General features: G+C 39.4%; 1 protein-coding gene across 2 annotated transcripts in view; it reads right to left on the minus strand.

Annotated features, from left to right (window-relative positions):
* The window catches only part of VPS45 (vacuolar protein sorting 45 homolog), a 77835-nt gene that overhangs the window by 15746 nt on the left and 39038 nt on the right, over positions 1-23051 (minus strand). For both annotated transcript variants that reach the window (XM_054455833.2, XM_063663886.1), the window contains one exon: positions 19186-19317. In XM_054455833.2, coding sequence (XP_054311808.1) covers positions 19186-19317 — 132 coding nt within the window. The remainder of the gene's footprint in view (positions 1-19185; positions 19318-23051) is intronic.

Here is a 23051-nt window from a genome sequence, read left to right on the forward strand (position 1 = left end):
TAAAACTACAAAAATTATTTGGGTGTGGTAGCGCGTGCCTGTAGTCCCAGCTACTCGGGAGGCTGAGGCAGGAGAATCGCTTGAACCCAGGAGGCGGGCGTTGCAGTGAGCCGAGGTGGTGTCACTGCACTCCAGCCTGGGCGACAGAGCAAGACTCCATCTCAAATAAATAAATAAATAAATAAAATTAAAAAAATATGTGTATACATTCATAGCAAAAGATCTAAAATGCTGACAACATTCCCTATGGTGGCAGTATGGCTATTTTTTTGCTTAGCTGTATTAAATTTTTTTTCCTACAAGAATTATATATTGATTTTGTAATGAAAAGATATTTTTCTTTTTTAAATTTCCTTTTTACACACAATTCAGAGGTAAAATGAAAAGCTTTTTTTTTAAATTAAAAAATATATGTTACAGTGCACAAATAAATTGGAATCAAGGGACATGCCTAAATTTGAATCCTGGGTTAAATTCAACTTTATAAAAGGCATCTTATTAGAGTTGTTCATTTATATGTTTATTTTCCTATTAGACATTGAGATCCTTAAAGATACAGAACATGTCTTCATCTTACTAGCACCGTGCACAGAACATTACACATAATCAGCACTCAATAAATGCTTGTCAGTGACAGGCGACACATTCCATCACAACTCTTGCAATGATGTCTAATCCTTTGGTCACTGGAGGAAAATAAGCTGTCAAAGAAAATCTCTTGGCCGGATGCAGTGGCTCACGCCTGTAATCCCAGCACTTTGGGAGGCTGAGGTGGGCAGATCACGAGATCAGGAGATCAAGACCATCCTGGCTAACACGGTGAAACCCCATCTCTACTAAAAATACAAAAAAATTAGCCAGGCGTGGTGGCACGCACTTGTAGTCCCAGCTACTTGGGACTTTGTGGCAGGAGAATCGCTTGAACCCGGGAGGTGGAGGTTGCAGTGAGCCGAGATCATGCCACTGCACTCCAGCCTGGGCGACAGAGCGAGACTCCGTCTCACCAAAAAAAAAAAAAGAAAAAAGAAAATCTCTTTGGGACAGTTTCAAAACTTATCCTGAAATGTCCAGTGAAGAAAAGTCCCCTCTGGGTTCCCTCCTCTTTGAAATGCAAATTCTGTCATAGTATCCTAATTTTTCTGTAAATAATTCAGAGATTGAACCTACTGGTGGTTACAGGAGAAGGTCCAAGTTTCTAGTGTTACTTGTTTAGGTGGAAATCTATAAAGTACCTGTTGATAACATGAATTGAATCAGCCCCCTACCAGCCTCAAACTTATGTACAGAAATTCAAGATGCCAACTATTTTCTAGGCCCTTAGCTGTATTCACTACAAAAAGTATTGATTTCACTTACTCCATGTCAAAGTTAAATTATTATAACACTTAGGCATCATTTCAGATAGTTATGAAGCTAAAAGCTTCCACTAATTAATCAAGTTAATTTTCTTTTTTTTTTTTTTTTAAGACAAGGGTCCCATTCTGTTACCCAGGCTGGAGTGCAGTGGCGTGAACTTGACTCACTGCAACCTCTGCCCCCTGGGCTCAAGCGATCCTCCCATCTTAGCCTCTCGAGTAGCTGGGACCACAGGCACGCACCACCATGCCCAGCTATTTTTTTTGTATTTTTGGTAGAGACAGGGTCTCACCATGTTGCCCAGGCTGGTCTCGAACTCCTGAGCTCAAGCAATCTGCCCGCCCCGGCCTCCCAAAGTGTGGGATTACAGGTGTGAGTCACCGTGCCTGGCCAATTTAGTCATTTTTATTCAAAGAGCAACACTGTCTCTTAAATCTCATTTTTAATCATCATTGAAAGATAAAATTCTTAAAATAAAAGTAAATGATCCCTCAGTTCTGTATTATTTTTTCCCCAGCTTTGGTTTACAATATTTCTTAGTAGGCTGAAAGCTTCACATATTATCCATTTGATAAAAACACATTTTGCCTATCTTATAGGTGACATTTATAAACAAAGGACTTAAAAATATCATAGCTAGATAAATATTCCAAAATATTATTTCAACTGAGTGCTTAGGTACTCATATTGGAAACAGACTGTGCCCAATTCCAGCTTTACCACTTATTAGCTTTATGACTTTGGGCAAGGTACTTAACTTCTCTCTACTTTGATTTCCTCATCTGAAAAAGGAAGTTGATGACAATTATAAAAATATCTACCTTGGCTGGGTGTGGTGGCTCATGCCAGTAATCTCAGCAATTTGGGAGGCCAAGTTGGGAGGTTTGTTTGAGCCCAGGAGTTTGAGATCAGTCTGGACAACATAGCAAGACCCTGTCTCTAGAAAAAAATAAAAAGTTAGCACCTGTAGTACAAGCTACTTGTGAGGATGAAGTGGTAGGACTGCTTGAACCCAGATCAATGTCACAGTGAGCTGTGTGTGTGCCACTGCACTCCAGCCCAGGCAACAGAGCGAGACCCTGTTTCAATAAAAAAAAAAAAATCTGCTTCATTGAGTCATTATGAGAATTAACAAAATTAAATGGATAAAGCAGTGCAAGTCACAATGTTCTCGTGGCCACATTAAAAAAGTAAAATGAAACAGGTAAAATTAATTTTAGTAGTATATTTTATTTAACCCATATATCCAAAATATTATCTTTCAGCATGTAATCAACTTAAAAAAGTACTGAGATATTTTATATTTTGTTGTACTGTCCTTAAAATTTGGTGTTTTACCAAATTATCATCATACCCCTTGCTTCAGGAATTGTAATAGCCCAGTTTTCCTCAAAGTGTGTGACTCATAACATTGGTTGACATCAGGTGGTTCTGGGGCATGGCATTAAATAACATTGAATTATGCAGTGAGAAACTATTCCATTTTAAATTATCTTTTTTATCTTTCTGAACATTTGAAGGAGAAAATGTCAGTTTGGTACTACAGTGCTTTGTCCTACCTGTAGCTATGATTACAGGTGCGTACCATGATGTCTGGCTAATTTTAAAGTTTTTTGTAGAGATGGAGTCTCACTATGTTGCCCAGGCTGTTCTTGAACCCCTGGCCTCAAATGATCCTCCCAACTGAGCCTCCCAAAGTGGTGGGATTACAGGCATGGGCCACTTTGCTCAGCTACATATAAATTTTTTTTATTGAGATACAACTCATAGACAATAAAATTCACTGATATCAAGGATATTCTTTGATGAGTTTCCCAAATATATCCAGTTGTATAACCAACTCCTCAATCAAGATATAGAACATTTCCATCACTTGAGCAAGAGCTTCTTAAAAATCAAAAAACAGGCCGGTGCGGTGGCTCACGCCTGTAATCCCAGCACTTTGGGAGGCCGAGGCGCGCGGATCAGGAGGTCAGGAGATCGAGACCATCCTGGCTAACATGGTGAAACCCCATTTCTACTAAAAATACAAAAAAAATTAGCCAGGCATGGTGGCAGATGCCTGTAGTCCCAGCTACTTGGGAGGCTGAGGCAGGACAATGGCGAGAACCCGGGAGGCGGAGCTTGCAGTGAGCCGAGATGGCACCACTGCACTCCAGCACGGGCGACAGAGTAAGACTCTGTCTCAAAAAAACAAAACAAAACAAAACAAAAACCGAACAACAAAAGCCATGAAATTAATCCCATACCTTAGAATATATAATGCTAAATTGCTTTGTAGGAACCTTATACTAATTTATACTTCTACTGGCAATATTTCAGACTGCCTCACTATACGTTTATCTTAAACCTTTGTCCCCACCAAGATGGGGACAAAGTTTTATCAGTATGTAAGATGTTTATTGAAGCATTATTTATATTAAAAATGTAAGCTTGGCCAGGTGCAGTGGCTCATATCTATAATCCCACCACTTTGGGAGTCTGAGACGGGTGGATCACAAGGTCAGGAGTTCAAGACCAGTCTGGCCAAGATGGTGAAACCCCATCTCTACTAAAAATACAAAAATTAGCCGGGAGTGGTGGCAGGCGCCTATGATCCCAGCTACTCGGGAGGCTGAGGCAGAGAGTTCCTTGAACCTGGGTGGTGGAGGTTGCAGTGAGCTGAGATTGCGTCACTGCACTCTAGCCTGGGCAACAGAGGAGACTCCGTCTCAAAAAAAATAAAAAAAATAAAAAATGTATCTCTTAATGCTATCCCTCCCCCCTCCCCCCAGTGTGTGATGTTCCCCTTCCTGTGTCCAAGTGTTCTCATTGTTCAATTCCCACCTATGAGTGAGAACATGTGGTGTTTGGTTTTTTGTCCTTGCGAAAGTTTGCTCAGAATGATGGTTTCCAGTTTCATCCATGTCACTACAAAGGACATGAACTCATCATTTTTTAAATGACGAGTTAATGGGTGCAGCACACCAACATGGCACATGTATACATATGTAACAAACCTGCACGTTGTGCACATGTACTCTAGAACTTAAAGTATAATAAAAACATATATATTTTTTAAAAAGTAAAAAAAAAATTACATATCCAATACAGAAAAAAAAGATTTTGAATGTTCCCAATACAAAGAAATGATAAATATTTGATGTGCTGTTATGCTAAATATCCTGATTTGATCAGTATACATTGTATACATGTATCAAAATATTACTCTGTACCTAATAAATGTGTAAAATTATTACATGTCAATTAAAAATTTAAAAAAGCAAAAAAAAAAAATAAAAAATAAAAGTAAACTTGCAGCTGAATATGCTGGTGAAAAAAAAAGTAAACAACCTAAATGTCCAATGGTAATAGTTAAATAAAGACCCATCCTTAAAAATAAAATTATATAGCCATTAAGATTGTTTTAAAGACTTTTTAGTAACATGGGAAAATGTTCTCAATATGATTAAAGAAAAAAACTCTATAGATCTTATGTTAAAAACAAAACATAAACAAAATTCTAAAACATTTAGGTTAAAAAAATATTAGAAGGGGCTGGGCACAGTGGCTCATGCCTATAATCCCAGCACTTTGGGAGGACAAGGCAGGCAGATTACTTGAGGTCAGGAGTTCAAAACCAGCCTGGCCAACATGGTGAAACCCCATCTCTACTAAAAATACAAAAAAAAAAAAAAAAATTAGCCAGGTGTGATGCTGCAGGCTTGTAGTCCCAGCTCCTTGGGAAGCTGAGGCATGAGAATTGCTTAAATCCGGGAGGTGGGGGGGTTGGAGTGAGGCGGGATCGTGCCACTGCACTCCAGCCTAGGTGACAGGGCGAGACTCTGTCTCAAAAAAAAAAAAAAAAAAAAAAGCCAACATATTAACAGTGATTAGCTCTGAGCTGTGGTATTATGAATGATTTTTACTTTTATAATTCATTTTTTTTCCCCAAGACAGAGTCTCACCCAGGCTGGAGTGCAGTGGCCCGATCTCGGCTTACTGTAACCTCTGTCTCCCAGATTCAAGCAATTCTTCTGCCTTAACCTCCTGAGTAGCTGGGACTACATGTGTGCGCCACCACGCCTGGCTAATTTTTGTATTTTTAGTAGAGATGGGGTTTCACCATGTTGGCCAGGCTAGTCTTGAACTCCAGACCTCGTGATCCACCCGCCTTGGCCTCCCAAAGTGCTGGGATTACAGGAGTGAGCCACCGTCTTCAGCCTCGTTTTAACAATGAGCATGAATTACTTGGTCAAGGGGAATGCCTGCTTTCATTTATCTGTTTGCCAGCACTATCTGTCTTTGCTACTTATGGGGAAAATAATTGAAAATGGGATCATTAATTATTCTTTAGGTTTATAGCTAATGAGGGCTTAGTTGAATCTAGTAGTATGACAAAGAATGTACTATGTACAGTAATTATTATTGGCTTGAAAGGGAATCTGGCAGCGAGAGAATTGTTGCTCTCATGCCATCTTCTAGCAGGATATGTCTTTCTATTTGTCAAAAGTTTTAAGAAGCACTGGAGACTAAATAAAGTTCACGTAGTGCTCAAGCAATGGCAGTGCTATTGGCTAATGAATTCACCTAGCCACCCTTTTTCCCTCTACTTCTATCTTGAATCCCATGAAGACAGGGATTTTTGCCTATTACGATAACAATTCCATCTGTATGGATTGGGTTCTTGACCTCTCAGCTCACACAGCTAACTTAAAGGTGTCAATTGCTGCTGGCAGGGACTAGAACTCTTTAATATTGATTGACCTGTGAAGTGATAAGGCAGGCCAGCTCAAAATCCAAACCAAGATTCTCGTTTATTTGCAAGGTAGGATCATGTGCTTCAGAAAACCAACTACGATAATGGCTCAGTTTATTGCAGGTGAATAAAATAATGGGTAAAGTTTGTTTAACTACATCTAGAAATTTGCATTTTTATAATAAGCAAATATTCATTTTGGTGGATAATTCTCTTAATTCATATTAGCTTTGATAGCTCCTCCTAAAACATAAGTCAGGTGTCATGGCTCTGCTTAAAACCCTATAACGCACACAAAAACTTGTACATAAATGTTTATAGCAGCATTACTTATAATAGCCAAAAGATGGAAACATCCTAAATGTCCATCAATTGATGAATGGATAAATAAAACATGGCACATGCATACAGTGAAATATTACTCAGTCATAAAGAGGAATAAAGTACTGATGTATGTTACACATGGAGGAGTCTTGAAAACATTATGCTAAGTGAAAGAAGCCAGTCACAAAAGAATACATATTATATGATTCCATTCACATGCAATGCTCAGAATGGGGACATTTATAGAGACAGAAGTTAGATTAGTGGTTTATTAGGGCTGGAGAGGGGGATTTTTTGATACGATGAAAATGCTTTTTTTTTTTTTTTGAGGAGGAGGAGGAGTTTCGCTCTTGTTGCCCAGGCTGGACTGTAATGGCGTGATGCAACCTCTGCCTCCTGGGTTCAAGCAATTCTCCTGCCTCAGCCTCCCGAGTAGCTGGGATTATAGGTGCGTGCCACCATGCCTGGCTAATTTTTGTATTTGTAGTACAAATGGGGCTTCACCATGTTGGCCAGGCTGGTCTCAAACTCCTGACCTCAGGTGATCCACCTGCCTCAGCCTCCCAAAGTGCTGGGATTACAGGTGTGAGCCACCACGCCCAGCCAATGAAAATGTTCTAAAATTGACTGTGGTAATAGTTGAATATATCTGTGAATATACTAAAAACCACTGAATTTTACACTTCAAATGGGTGACTTGTATGGTATGTAAATTATAGCTCAATAAAAACATTAAAAAAAACCCCAACCCAAAAGTGCTCTCTAACTCCTAGTGAAAAGCAGTCCTCACAGTATATAAGGCACTCCAGGAACAGCCCCAGGTATTGATGCCTCTCGCACTGCATTTCTTTCTACTCCTCTTGCTCACTCCACCCAGACTCACCAGCCTCCTTGCAGCTCCTCCAACGCATTGCATGATTCTTAGGACATGGTTGTGGCTGTGCCTGGAATGCTTTTTCCCTCTATCTGTTTGGCTTACTCCCCCCACCTCCTTTAAGTCTTTGCACACTCTTCTTTCTGTCGCCCACGCTGGAGTGTAGTGGCTCGATCTCAGCTCACTGCAACCTCCACATCCTGGGTTCAAGCGATTCTCCTGCCTCAGCCTCCCATGTAGCTGGGATTACAGGAGTGTACCACCAGGCCCGGCTAATTTTTGTATTTTTAGGAGAGATGGGGTTTTGCCATGTTGGCCAGACTAGTCTTGAACTCTTGACCTCAGGTGATCCGGCCGCCTTGGCCTCCCAAAGTGCTGGGATTATAGGTGTGAGCCATGGCACCTCGCCTACACACATCTCTTCTTAAGGAGGCCTTTCCTGATACCATACTGAGTAGTGTAACCTACAGCCACTGTCCCCAAGCACTATCAATTTCCCTTTACACAGTTTCATATTCCCTGCCCCCCTATTGCATTTATTACATACTGATTTACTATAAAATATACTTATTTGTTAAGCTTATTGTTTATTTCTGTCTCCCCCTGCATTAAAATGAAAGCTTCACAAGGGTTAGGATCTTTGTTTTATTCATGGAGGTATCCCAGTGCTCAGTAAATATTTGAGTGAACCAATTATTGGCTTTACATTGTTCTCACATGTTCAATAAATATCTATTACAGAACTCATAACTAGAACTCCTGACTGTTCTATATAGATGTTGATGAAAATTTCTGTGATGCTATAGCAATGACTCATGCCATATGTAATTCCTAGAAACTGAAATTTGACATTCCCCCTCCCCTACAAGTAAATATATATCTGGCTAATACAACTAATGAGACAAATGAAGAGGAGGAAATAAGGTAGTAAGAGGAAGGAAAGTAATTCCATAAGAAGGGCAAATACTGAGACAGGAGATAATAGTCTGTACACTGCAAACCTGCATAGATCCCAGAGACACACTAGACTGACTAACTGCTTAGGACAGCATGTGTTCAGGTCAGATTCTTTTTCAGGGCAGGTTCTTTGCCTTCAAAAAAGCACGAGAGTTATACCTTTAAAGAAGTCTCTGTAATTGGTTACTACATTTTATTTCTGTGTATTTCATTATATATGAAATGAAAATGGGAAGTAATACAAAATTCATTTAAACTTCATATGGCTATGGAAAGAGAAGAAATATTGACTGCCTCTCTTTATTTAGAAGGCAATTTTATTAAGAACGTTGCTAAGGAGGGCAGGGCACGGTGGCTCACGCCTGTAATCCCAGCACTTTGGGAGGCCGAGGCGGGCGGATCACAAGGTCAGGAGATCGAGACCACGGTGAAACCCCATCTCTACCAAAAATACAAAAAATTAGCCGGGCGCGGTGGTGGGCGCCTGTAGTCCCAGCTACTCAGGAGGCTGAGGCAGAAGAATGGCGTGAACCCAGGGGGCGGAGCTTGCAGTGAGCCGAGATCGCGCCACTGCACTCCAGCCTGGCCGACAGAGCGAGACTCCGTCTCAAAAAAAAAAAAAAAAAAAAAAAGAATGTTGCTAAGGAGATAATTTTCTTCTGCAAACTTCCTTGGTGTCTTAGCAGCAAATACATGCCTTCTATTTTAAATGGTGTTTAAATCTAAACAAAGATAATCACAATTACAGCTAATCAGAGCAGGCCCTATAGAAACCAATCATACAACTACGGAAGGCCTGCATATATAGAACTCTGCTTCATTACAACCAGCGCCTGAATCACTAAAAAATATTATCGCAAAAGAACTGTTTTAAAGAAATAAAATAAGCAAGAAAGAGCCACTTTAAGATAACTTTGAATGGCAACTTCAATTTCAGATTAAACTAATGTATATTTCCTATTAGGATCTAAGGGACCTATATCTTCAGGTAACTTCTGGCTTAAGATGACGAGCTTACTTATACAAAGGCCCTGTTCTTACACTAAAAATTATGTTCATTTTTGGAAATATACTAGGGAGGAAAGGAATAATTGCTTTATCTTCTTTATTTTTAAGTTTTGTTTACAACTAAGATTTTGTTTCAATTTACAGTAAAAGCGATCTTGATGTACGTTAGAAATAGAAATAGAGAAATCATGATTAAGGTTGTTAAAATTGCTACCTGACGGGTAAGGGTACTTGTTATTTTTTGGGATGCAGGAGATCAATTTTGACCTATCTACCCATTACGTTAAGTGATTAAGTAATAAAAAAAACTAGTAGGTGGTAGTTCTGAAATTTGAATGCAGAATAAATCTGTAGTAATCTCAGATTTTATTATTATTTTTTTAGACGGAGTTTCGCTCTTGTTGCCCAGGCTGGAGTGCGATGGCGCGATCTCAGCTCATCGCAACCTCTGCCTCCTAGGTTCAAGCGATTCTCCTGCCTCAGCCTCCCTAGTAGCTGGGATTACAGGCATGTGCCACCACGCCCGGCTAATTTTGTATTTTTAGTAGAGACGGGGTTTCTCCATGTTGGTCAGGCTGGTTTCGAACTCCTGACCTCAGGGGATCCACCCGCCTCAGCCTCCCAAAGTGCTGGGATTACAGGCATGAGCCACCGCGCCCGGCCTCAGATTTTATTTAAGAGTTGTAATAGGGAAACCAAGTGACCTGTATTCCAGAAATATCCCACAATAGACATTCCCTATTCTGGAAGGATAGTAGCTTCTGTATTAATACGTCACACAGTGACAAGATATCATTTCTTTCCTGTTTATTGGGGTACCCACTAATCCAAATCCATGGATTTGGATGTAAGACATGTAAGACATGGACAACCATACCATGACTTACATGATTCTAAGTATAAAAGGAGAGCAATATCATGGCAAATCTAAACGTATACCATTTTCTCATCTCCTTAGTCTCTCAAAAAGCTACTTCTGTGCTGCAGAGCTCTTGAGATCAAGGCTGCATTTTTGTCACTTATTCTTTTGGCCTGTTTCCTTAAGAAATAACCCATATATTACAGAGAAAATTATACACTAAAACTCCTACAAAATTAAACCATTAAACCCTAATAATTCACAGAAACAAATTATTCAATGTTTTCTTCTCCATATCATATTATTGCTAGTTCACTGCAGCCCTACTATATCCAGGTATAAAACTGATTTTTAAAAAATATTAGCCTTTCCATTACTGAGAGTCTAAGATTCCAATATGTATTAAGAGTTGTAAACTTACTAAATATGTTAGTAATACCCAAGGTAGCCTACATTCATCATGAAAATTGAGCCTTTCCATTCAAAGCTGAAACTATTGCTTTCAGTTACTTAAGCTTTCAAAATAACTGGCCTCTGAAATATAAATTCCATCATCTTCTTACTGGTATGATAAAATTTCACTATTTACTTATTGGCTAGGGCTATATATTTATAAAAGTAAACTATAAACACTTGATATTGAATCATTTATATATTGCAAAAATCAACTAATATTTTTTCCTGTTTGGTGATTGCCATAGCAACTCCCTCTTTGCAAAAGTTTCATTGGTCAGGAAGCCAGTGAACAATTCTGTTCAAAATTTTATTGAATCTTTATTGCTAAGATATCTGCTCAAATGTAATACAGTGTACTGCTTAGCATGCTATTAGGTCACACAGAGATACCAACACTGACAATAGCTGGAAGAATCTAGCATAAAGCCTTTGCAGGGCTGCCTTACCTTCTTAATTTTATATAAGGATGATTTGTTGAGGCCGGGTGCGGTGGCTCACTCTTGTAATCCCAGCACTTTGGGAGGCCAAGGCAGGTGGATCACTTGAGGTCCAGAGTTCGAGACCAGCCTGGCCAACATGGTGAAACCCCGTCTCTACCAAAAATACAAAAATTAGCTGGCTGTGGTAGTGCACGCCTGTAGTCCCAGCTACTCTGGAGGCTGAGGCAGGAGAATCGCTTGAATCCGGGAGGCAGAGGTTGCAGTGAGCCGAGATCAAACCACTGCACTCCAGCCTGGGCGACAGAGCAAGACTCCGTCCCCAAAAAAACAAAAGGTCATTTGTCAGGAACTTGAACACTAATTTAAGGAAAACTCTAGATGTTTCATTGTTTTTTTTCTTTTTTCTTCTTTTTTGAACAGAAAATGAAGTTTTATTCATAGTACCCCCTTTTTTTTTTTTTGAGACAGGGTCTTGCCCTGTCACCCAGGCTGGAGTGCAGTGGTGCCATCTCAGCTCACTGCAACCTCTGTCTTCTGGGTTCAAGTGATTCTTGTGCCTCAGCCTCCCGAATAGCTGGGATTACAGGCGCACACCACCACACCTGACTAATTTTTGTATTTTTTAGTAGAGATGAGGTTTCACCATGTTGGGCAAGCTGGTCTCGAACTCCTGGCCTCAAGTGATATGCCTGCCTTGGCCTTCCACAGTGCTCAAAATGCTGAGATTACAGGCATGAGCCACCGTGCCCAGCCCATAGCACTATTAATTAGTCAAACACATCTAAAACATGTATTTTTGTATGTAATATGACTAAATTATAAAGACATATATAAAAATCTTTACTAATCTATCTTTCTATCTAAATCCAACTTATTTTATTTATTTTGAGACAGGGTCTTGCTCTGTCACCCAGGCTGGAGTGCAGTGGTACAATCTCAGCTTACTACAGCCTCCGCTTCCCAGACTCAAGCGATTCTCCTGCCTCAGCCTCCCAAGTACCTGAGGCCACAGGTGGCGCCACCACGCCTGGCTACTTTTTTGTATTTTTGGTAGAGATGGAGTTTCGCCACATTGCGCAGGCTGGTTTCAAACTCCTGAGTTCAAGCAGTCTGCCCACTTTGGTCTCCCAAAGTGCTGGGATTACAGGCCTGAGCCACGATGCCTGGCCCCCAACTTATTTTTAATTTTTAATTTTTATTATTTATTCATTTATTTATTTATTTTTGAGACAGAGTCTCACTCTTGCCACCCAGGCTGGAGTGCAGTGGGGCGATCTCGGCTCACCGCAACCTCTGCCTCCCAGGTTCAAATGATTCTCCTGCCTCAGCCTCCTGAGTAGCTGGGACTACAAGTGCCTGTCACCATGCCCGGCTAATTTTTGTATTTTTAGTAGAGATGGGGTTTCCCCATGTTGGCCAGGCTCGTCTCAAACTCCTGACCTCAGGTGATCCACCCACCTCGGCCTCCCAAAGTGCTGGGATTACAGAAATGACCCACCATGCCTGGCCCCCCTACTTATTATTATTATTTTTTATTATTATTTTTTGAGACGGAGTCTCCTTCTGTAGCCCAGGCTGGAGTGCAGTGGCACAGTCTCGGCTTACTGCAACCTCTGCTTCCCAGGTTCAAGTGATTCTCCTGCCTCCGCCTCCTGAGTAGCTGGGACTACAGGTGTGTGCCACGACGCCCAGCTAATTTTTGTATTTTTAGTAGAGACGGGGTTTCACTGTGATAGCCAGGATGGTCTTGATCTTCTGACCTCGTGATCCACCCTCCTCGGCCTCCCTGTGATAGCCAGGATGGTCTTGATCTTCTGACCTCGTGATCCACCCTCCTCGGCCTCCTAAAGTGCTAGGATTACAGGTGTGAGCCACCGCACCTGGCCTATTTTTTAAAATGCAGATATATATGTTTAATTTTAACCTGCTGATATTTCAAATTAAAGGGATGATGCTACAATTCTTAGTCACTGGCCATAAGGCTACAAATAGTGAGAAATATTAACTCTCAGAGGAATCACTTAAGGGTCAATTCATCTTTTTGAATTCTGATATGGAAGCCTATTTAAAAGCATATGATTAACTAAACATTCACGAAAAAACTCATTTGGATTAAGAAGACAAAATCCCATATGGCTACCATCAAGTAATAAAACCTTCTGCACCCTAAATTATTAAACATTATTTAGAGAATAATGCAGTATTAGGCATTCAAGTAATACTGAGGAAGGAAATGCATAGTGGTTAAAAGCATGGGTTCTGGCTTCCAATACTAGCTCCATCTCTTACTAGTCATGTTTACTTGAGTAAGTTAATCTCTCTGTGCCTCAGTTTCCATATATAAAGATAATAATAGTACAAATTTTATGTGAGGATTCAATGAGTTAATAGATTTAAAGTACTTTCAGTACAGTGCCTAGCACACAGTATCTACTCAATAAGTATGAACTATTATTGCTTTTTTAGCAGCAAAGGGAGACACTTGAAAAAATAGCTCTAATAATATTATGTCACTTCTGTGCTCAAAAATATTCAAGAGGTGCCCTTGAATTAGGTACAAAACCCTCAGTTTGACATTTTAGGATGCACGGCTATCCTTCCAAATCGTATCATCTACTGGTGTTCAAAATGGAGTTTCTATAATGTCACTACCATTTTATCCACTCCCAAGATCATAACCACACTGACACTTCCATTTCTAGAATTAAGGCAGATTATATAAGGTGAAAATTATCTTGTAATAAAACACATACAAATGCAGGATAAAAAATGACAAACATCCTTTTAAATGAATATCTAACTTCTTTAGAAAGTGAGAGGAATTGCTAAGGGTCAGCACAAAAAAGGAACCAAAACTTAGCTTGATAAGTATAAACTGATGCTACAACTATCTAATAGGTGTGTGCCAGTGTTATTAAACAAGGGCACTGTGTTTTAGTAGCCACAGAGGGTCAGGAAAGAAGGCTTAGGCCTCAGTAAGAAAACAAATCAAAATTGAGATTTCCATGTAATATAGAGACCCTCACTGAAAAAGTGGACTAAAAAAATCTATCTGCACAAGGAGATATGCTTTGCAAGGTTCAGGAACCCTTAAGCATAGAAACTAACATAAAAATGATTCCAGACTGACAATGCTCTTGGGGTACCTAGCAAAAATGAAAGAAAAATATGCAAGAGAGATATATCTTGAATGTCAGCTCCTCATGGGTGCTATAGATAAAATCCTTCTTAAGATAACTCATAAGTCAAAATCACAGAACACATGCAGAAATGCTTCATCATGAGCTAATGTTAGCAGATACAACAGCAGAATTAGACCTCCACATACTTCAGATTATACAGTTAATGTGGTTTAGGAAAAATAAAGGATTTGAAAACATGAGAAAAAAAGAGGATATTAACAAAAACATCAGGCAAATTTGAAAAAGCAGCAAAATAGAACTCATAAGCATAAAAATATAATACTAGTGGACTTAGTAGACAAATTAGACATAGATTAGATATAGCTGAAGAAAGAATTATTAACTGGAACACTGATCTGAAAAAATTATACAGAAGACAGCACAGAGAGATAGCAAATGGATAACATAAATGAGAGATTAAGAGACCTGAAGAATAGATGAAGGTTTAACATATATCTCACAGTAATTCCAGGATAGACAACAGGAGATGAAAGAGAAGCAATATTCAAGAAATAATGACTGTAAAATTTCCAGAAATTATGCCAAACATGAATTTTTCATACCAAGTAATACAGTATTCCATTGTTGTCTTACTTTTAAGTAAGTGAAAATTATCAACCTGAAATTCTAAACTTGGCTGAATTAAGACACTTTTAGACAAAGGCATCAAAATGAACAATAGCTGAAAAAAATACTAAATTTTTTTTTTTTTTTTTTTTTGAAGACAGGGTCTCGTTCAGATAGGCTGGGGGATGGTGACATAATCATGGCTCACTGCAGCCTCAATCTCCCAGGCTTGTGATCTTCCCACCTCAGCCTCCCAAGTAGCTGGGACCACAGACACATGCTACCATGCCCAGCTAATTTTTGTGTTTTTTTGTAGAGACAAAGTTTCACCATGTTGCCCAGCCTGAACTCCCTGAACTCCTCTTGAATTCCTGGGCTCAAGCAATCCGCCTGCCTCGGCCTCCCAAAGTGCTGGGATTATAGGTGTGAGCCACTATGCCTAGTCCATGCCCAGCTAATTTTTACTTTTTTTTTTTTTTTTTTAGAAACAGAGTCACTCTATATTGCTCAGGTTGGTCTTAAACTTCTGAGCTCAAGTGATCCTCCTGCCATGGCCTCCTAAACTACTGGCCAATAATTTTTTTTTTTTTTTTTTTTTTTTGAGATGGTGTTTTGCTTTGTTGCCCAGGCTGGAGTGCAGTGACTCGATCTTGGCTCACTGCAACCTCCACCTTCCCAGTTCAAGCAATTCTCCAGCCTCCTAAGTAGCTGTGATTATAGGCATGTGCCACCACGCCTGGCTAATTTTTGTATTTTTCAGGAGAGATGGGATTTCACCATGTTGGCCAGGCTGGTCTCGAATTCCTGACCTCAAGTGATCTGCCCACCTTGGCCTCCCAAAGTGCTGGGAGTACAGGCATGGGATTCAGGCAAGAATGTTCTTTAGTTAGAAGAAAACTGGATTGAAGAAAGAGCCAGAAGGAAAGAAACAAAGTGGAGGGGGAAAAGGGGGCAAATATGTGGGTAAATATAAATAAACATTAACTACTGAAAATAATGACTAATTTGGGAATTTAAAAAGGTAAAACCAAAACACTGGACAATGATAGTGTACAAATTGGGAGGAAGGTGATTACAGTTAAAACATTTTAATATTCTTATTTGTGAGAAAGGCAGAAATAGATTAAGTTTAGCCTTTATTTCTTCTTCTTCTTCTTCTTTTTTTCTTTGAGACAGAGTCTCGCTCTGTCACCCAGGCTGGAATGCAGTGGCACGATTTCGGCTCACTGCAACCTCTACCTCCCAGGTTCAAGCATTCTCCTGCCTCAGCCTCCTGAGTAGCTGGGACTACAGGCACCTGCCACCACGCCTGGCTAATTTTTGTATTTTTAGTAGAGACGGGGTTTCACCATGTTGGCCAGGCTGGTCTCCAACTCCTGACCTCAAACTCCTGACCTCAAATGATCCACCCTCCTTGGCCTCCCAAAGTGCTGGGATTACAGGTGTGAGCCACCACGCCTGGCCTATTTCTTCTTTTATTCAAAAAATATCTTTTAAGAACAGGTAAAACTAATCTACAGTGACAGAAGTCATAATAATGAATACTTTGCAGGGATTTGTGACAAGAAGGGAGCATGAGGAATAAGAAAGGCTGTTGGGGGTGCTGGCAATGTGCTATTTCTTGATCATTACACTCAGAGGTCGTCTCATAGATATACTCACTTTGCAATGTTTTACTGAGCTGTTTATCATTTATATACTTTTCTGTACATAATGAAATACCTGTGTGTAAGTGTATGTATGTGGTATCACAGAAAGATATTTGGCTTTGTCCCCTCTTAGCACAGAGCTCCTAATTCCCTAAGAATTTTCTGAGTACTGAGGGTGACGGGAGCATCTTTTGTTTCATGAGATGACTTGGTGGGCCTCTAGGTAGCTTCAGGATGAGGGCTAGTTGCCTGAAAGGCCAAGCCTTAATAAGAAACTGAATTTTCAGCCCCACCCCTCAACCTCCAGGGCAGGGGAAACAGTTGGAGCCTGAATCAATCACCAGGGGCTAATGATTTAATCAAGCATGCCCACATAATGAAACCTCCATAAAAACCCCTACCCAATAGTGTTCGAAGAGTTTGTGGGTTGGTGAACATATGAAGGTGCTGGGGTGGGTGTTCCTAGAGCAGGCATGGAGACTCCACACCCCACCCCTATACCTTGCCCTATGCATCTCTTACATTTGGCTGTTCCTGAGTTGTATCCTTTGTAATAACTGGCAAATGTAGTAAAGTGGTTTCCTGAGTTGTGTGAACTGTTCTAGTAAATTATCAAACCTGAGGAAGGGGTCATGGGAACCCCTGATTTACAACCAGTCACTCAGAAATACGGGTGGTCTGGAACTTGTGACTGGCATCTGAAGTAGGGGTGGTCTTGTGGGGTTAAGCCCTTTTAACTTTGAGATGAGATGCTAACTCCAGGTAGATCGTGTCAGAATTGAATCAAATTGTTAAATATCCAGTTGGTGTCTGGAGAATTGGAAAAATGGTGTTGGGAAAGACATGGTATATTTGGTGTCAAGAAGAAAAAAGCCCCTCACTGTAATATTTCTGTAGAAGTTATAAAAGGAAACGCTACAGCACAGTTTACACAAAACTAAAATTCTGATAGACTATAAAGATATCATGTTAAATATGTATCCTAAAAATAATTTTTAAAATGCATGTTAATATTTATATAATCTTGGGTAGGAAATAACTTTCTAGGCATGACACCAAAGGCAGAAATCACAGGTAAGTGTGACCATATACAATTAAAATAATAACAACAAAACTTGTATACAACAAAACACTGTGAATAGTATAAAACAAAAATATAGAGGAAAAAGATTTGCAAAATAAATACTAGACAAATGGCCAATAACCTTATTTATATACATAGAATTAAAAAAATTATTAAGAAAAAAAGGAATACTTCAATTGTGGAATGGGCAAAGAATATGAACTAGCAATTCACAAAAGAAATATATAAATAGCCAGTGAGTTCTGGACACTAACATAGAGGTTAGTAATTGGCCCAAGTTCACAAAAATAGTAAGACGGAAATCAGGATTCAAACCCAAGAAATCTTATCCAGTAAATATTTGTTTAATGAATGAATGATTATATAGTTAACAATAGAAGATGTTTACATCAGACTGCAAAATGAAAGTTAAAACACAGAATGTACGATGAGATCCCTTTCTGCCCACACATTCATACAAACGTCTATACAGGCTTAGAAAAAAGGCCTGAAAACACTAAAATGTAACAGTGGTTAGATTATGGAAACTTTTTTTCTCTTTGTACTTTCTGAATTAAAAAAATTCAGAATATGCATATATTACTTCCATAATAAAGGAGAAAAGTTATATTCAAAACCAAATAATCATACAAAATTAAAAAGTACACAAATACTTTTAATGACTCCCAATTATCTATGAATACATGGCTCAGCATGGATCTCTCAGGGTCCCTAATCTTTAGATTCAACAATCATGTCACGGTTCTCCAGTCTTTTCCTCTTCTACCTTTAGCTGCTAAATTAATCTTCCTAAAACACCGTGAGTTTCTTGTAATCACTACTTTCAATAATTCCCCATTTTCTATGTAAAAAAGTAGAAATTCCCAAGCCTGGCACTCAAGGCCTTCCACAATGATGGCATTCAATCATCCTTTCACTTTATTACACACATTCCAGCTAGTCAACTATTTGCTGTTCTTTGTGTATGTATGTTGCCTACAGCTTTTATAACTTGTTCATGTGGTTAACTCTACCTAGAATGTGCTCTCCTTCCATATGTCCATTTTCACCCAAGGCTCAGCTAATATACTATCTTCTATGTGAAATATTTGCTAATTTCCCTTAGTCACTCTGAGAATCCTTGGCCCTTTTATCTGCCTCTCTGGGCACTTATTTTCTTATTTTTAAATGTTCTTTCCTAATAGACAATAACTTGAGGTAGGATCTTTAGATTATTCATCTTTGTATTCTTACTGAATACTTGCTAAGTGAATAAAGTTAATCAACAAAATAGAAAAACTCACAGACTTCAACACCATTATGTTTAAGTATTTTCAAAGTCTAAGCTGTGGCTATTAGGTTTCTCCTTCTTTAAAAAAAAAACCAATTTTTAATTTTTCCCCCTTCCTTATGAATTAGGTCCAAGGGTTTCTCCTTGTTTGAACACAGGAAATACAAATTGTTAACAGTGTAAGATGGTTCTTACTTTCTAGGTCTTTGACCTAATAAAGAGATTTATGAACTTAACGAACTTAACTACTATAGATCCTTTGTCTCACAAATTCTTAAATTATTCTGGAGCTGCAAACACCAGAGAATTTCAGTCTACAGCAGTTTGGTTAGTATTGACCAAATTTTTCCAACATAAAGGGAATTTAAGCTTTATCCTCTGGGAAAGAGGACACAGTTGTAGAATGAATGTTCTCCTTTACCTTTTCGTGTTGTGCACTGTGGTGCCTCCCAGGACAATCCTCACTCCAGGAGTGGTGCGGTTCAGGTTATAAACTGTTAGAGCCTCTTCATAGGTAGCTCCTCCAATTACAAACACAATGATATCCTGAGGTCTGCAATAATGAAGAATGAGATATTATCACACGATAAGAAAAAAAAAAGGACTGTGACTTATATACACAGAGTTTTAATTTCTAAATCTTTTTTTTTGGTGGAGGAAGCAGAATTAAAGCAGAATAGAATAAAAGGTTTAAAAAAAGTTTTAATTATCTGAAATTGGCAGGAAACAGAGCAGGAAATGCTGAATAGTGATTTGCTTTCTGTTTATGAGCGGATGTCTTATAATTTCTGTGCTGTGGATTTCAGAATAGCACAATAGTGTTTGCTGGAACCAAATGTAGAAATATTCTTTTATATTCAAGAGGGTGCAGAGTGCCTTACCGTGACATGATATCAATACAGCAGTATTTTATGTCTGTATTAATACTACACATCTCCTTTCATGTATAAGCCCTTTGTCAAATATTTAGTACAGTGCTATTACAATGGCTTCTGTCCAAGGACCTCAAAGCATTTTTGAAATAACTAGCATATTTGGATGTCCCCAAAACATGGAAACTACAAACATTTAGTATTTTGAGTATAAAAAAAAGAATGGGACACAAAAATTAATGGTGCTTCTAGGAACTCTATCTTTTCTTGAAATCTTTTTTCTGAATCCTTTGATAAACCAAGAAAAAGAAACCATGGAAACCAAAAAAACCATGAGTTTAGCTGATACTGGACATGTGAACACAGCTCAGTCACTAGCTTCACTTGGGTAGCACTGTGTTGTTTTACTCTGTTTCCTGTTTCAATCCTTATCAAAATGGCTTCATAACAAAAGTGAATGTTCCTCCTATTAGCTCCTTCTTTAAATATCACCAAGAAGGAGATCAAATTATTTTCAAAACCATTACTAGGTAAATAATTTTGTTAAATCACTCATTGGACACTAAAACTACATCAATCAGAAGCATCCATTTTGAATGTTATTGCACAAAACTAACCAGAAACATCTTTAATCAAGGAATATACATGCTTATGTATAAATCATGAAAAAAACCCCAAACCTACATTTCCTTCCTGCTTGTCTCTCTCTCTTTTTCTAAAATACCTTGAAAGAATTAACTGAGAGAGTATTTGTTCTTGTGGGACTTCACTGAAACAGAATCAGCTATTGTGGCTATTTAAAAATGTTCAGATAGTCTCTAAATTGCAGAGATTTCCCAGTAAAAGTTATACAAGATCAGGCATGGTGGCTCATGCCTGTATGCATTTTGGGAGGCCAAGGAGGGTGGATCAGTTGAGCTCAGGAGTTTGAGACCAGCCTGGCCAACATGGGGAAACCCAGGCTCTACTAAAAATACAAAATTAGCTGGGTGTAGTGGCAGGTGCCTGTAATCCCAGCTACTCGGGAGGCTGAGGCAGGAGAACTGCTTGAATCTGGGAGTTGAAGGTTGCAGTGAGCCAAGATCGTGCCACCATACTCCAGCCTGGGCAACAGAGACTCCATCTCCAAAAACAAACAGACAAAAACACCCCAAAAAAATCTTCCCCCTAAAAACAGTTATACAAGCTACCAATGATGAAGAGGTTGTTATGGTAAAGTATCAATTATGATAAGGGTCCCCAAACCCAGGCTGAGGACCAATACCAGTCCGTGGTCTGTTAGGAACTGGGCGGGGGCACAGCAGGAGGTGAGCAGTGAGTATTAGGGCCTGAGCTCTGCCTCCTCTTAGATCAGTGGAGGCATTAGATTCTCATAGGAGTGCAAATCCTACTGTGAACTACGCATGGGAGGGATCTAGGTTGTGTGCTCCTTATGAAACTATTGCCTGATGATGGGTGAGGTGGAACAGTTTTATATTACTTGACTTATCAGCAACATATGACTGAGGTGATCACTTGCTCCTCCTGGATATACCTTCTTCAATTGGTTTCCAGAAAATTTCATATTTGATTTTTTCCCTTGCTACTTTTCAGTATCCTTTGATGGCCCCACTTCATCTCTGTGACCTCTTAATGGTGGAATACTTAGAGCCCAGACATTGGTCCTCCTTTCTTCTTAATCTAAACTCATTTCCTCCATCTGTTCCATTCAGTATAGTGACCACTTGTCACTTATGGTTATTTAAATTTAAATTAACTAAAATAAAATTAAATATTTAATTCCCCAGTAGCACTAGCCACATTTCAAGTGCTCAACAGCCACATTGACAAGTGGTTACATTACTAGTTACCAGAGAAACAGCACATTTCCTTCCCTGGATAATCACACTGTTTTTTGGTTGTAAATACATCTATCTGCTGATGGCTCCCAAATCTCCGTCTCCAGCCCAGACCTTTCTTCTAAACTCCAGACTTAAATATCTGTTTACTTGACATTTCCATTTGGATGTTTAATTATTTCTCAATTCAACATGTTTTAAATCCCCAATCTTCCCTAAGTCTGTTCTACCTATAGCTTTCCCTATCTTACTTGATGGTCACTTTAGCCTTCTAGTTGCTTGGGCCAAAAACTTTGGACTCATCCTAACTCTTCCTTTGGGGCAGAAGTGAAGTTGGGGACATAGTGAGAGAAAGAGGGAAAAGAATAAGCCAGCTCACACACCTCAAATCTCACAGGTCATGGGGTTTTCACAGGTTACTATGATCAAATTTGCTTTTTTTTTTGAGACGGAGTCTCACTCTTGTCACCCAGGCTGGAGTGCAGTGGTGCAATGTCAGCTCACTGCAACCTCTGCCTCCTGGGTTCAAACGATTCTCCTGCCTCAGCCTCCCAAGTAGCTGGTAAGACAGGTGCGTGCCACCATGCCAGACTACTTTTTGTATTTTTAGTAGAGACGGGGTTTCACCATGTTGGCCAGGCAGCGGGTCTTGAACTCCTGACCTCAGGTGATCTGCCCGCCTTGGCCTCCCAAAGTGCTAGGATTACAGGTGTGAGCCACCGTGCCCAGCCAAATTTGCTTTTTTGAAGGATAGTTTTGGCAGCTGTGCAAGAATGAATTGGGTGTAACTGTTGGGAAAAGTTGGAGAATAAAAGGCTAGTGTAAGACTTCTGGGAAGATATGATGAAACCTAGAACTGAAGACATCCCAGAAAGGGTGAAGAGGAGGTACTGGATGTCCAGTCACAAAAAAATACATATTCTTCAGTATTTGGTCAATGACTGAATGTGGAGGATAGGGGTAAAGGGGGAATCCATAACTTTGTTTTCTGGTTTTGGTAACTAGGTGTAGTGGTTTAGGTTTGAGAAAAAGGACATTTACTGTGCATAAGACAAAAACATGCTGTGTTTTAGATACCTGTGGAATATTCTAATGGAGATGCCCTCTAGACATCTGTATATTCAGGTCTAGTGCTTTCCCCGAATATGTGGTAGCTGAAGCCATGGGAATAGATGAGTTTTATCTAGGGAGATCATGTAGAATGAGAAGAGAACCAAAAGACAGATTTTTTGGTGAGTCCCTAACAACTAAAAAACAAGTAAAAAGAGTAGCCAGCATTAGCAACTGAGAAGGACATTTTCAGAAAGGTAGGAGGAGAACCAGAAGGGAGAGGTGGAGGGCCAACTGAGTCTCAAGAAGAAAAGAATGGTTAATAGTGTGAAATGCAGCAGTGGGGAAAATAAGGTGGGAATTGAGAGTCCCCTGGATTTACTACTGTGATTTTGCAAGAAATGTTTTAGTGTGTTGTAGTGGAGTAAGGAGCCAGGCTACATGGATTGAAGAGTTGAGAAACAGAAGACAGTGACTGTGGGCTTCTTTATCCAAGAAGCTTGGGTATAAAGGGAAGGACATAACTT

The sequence above is a fragment of the Pongo pygmaeus genome, chromosome 1 (assembly GCF_028885625.2).
Source record: "Pongo pygmaeus isolate AG05252 chromosome 1, NHGRI_mPonPyg2-v2.0_pri, whole genome shotgun sequence".
In the NCBI taxonomy this organism is placed as follows: domain Eukaryota; kingdom Metazoa; phylum Chordata; class Mammalia; order Primates; family Hominidae; genus Pongo; species Pongo pygmaeus.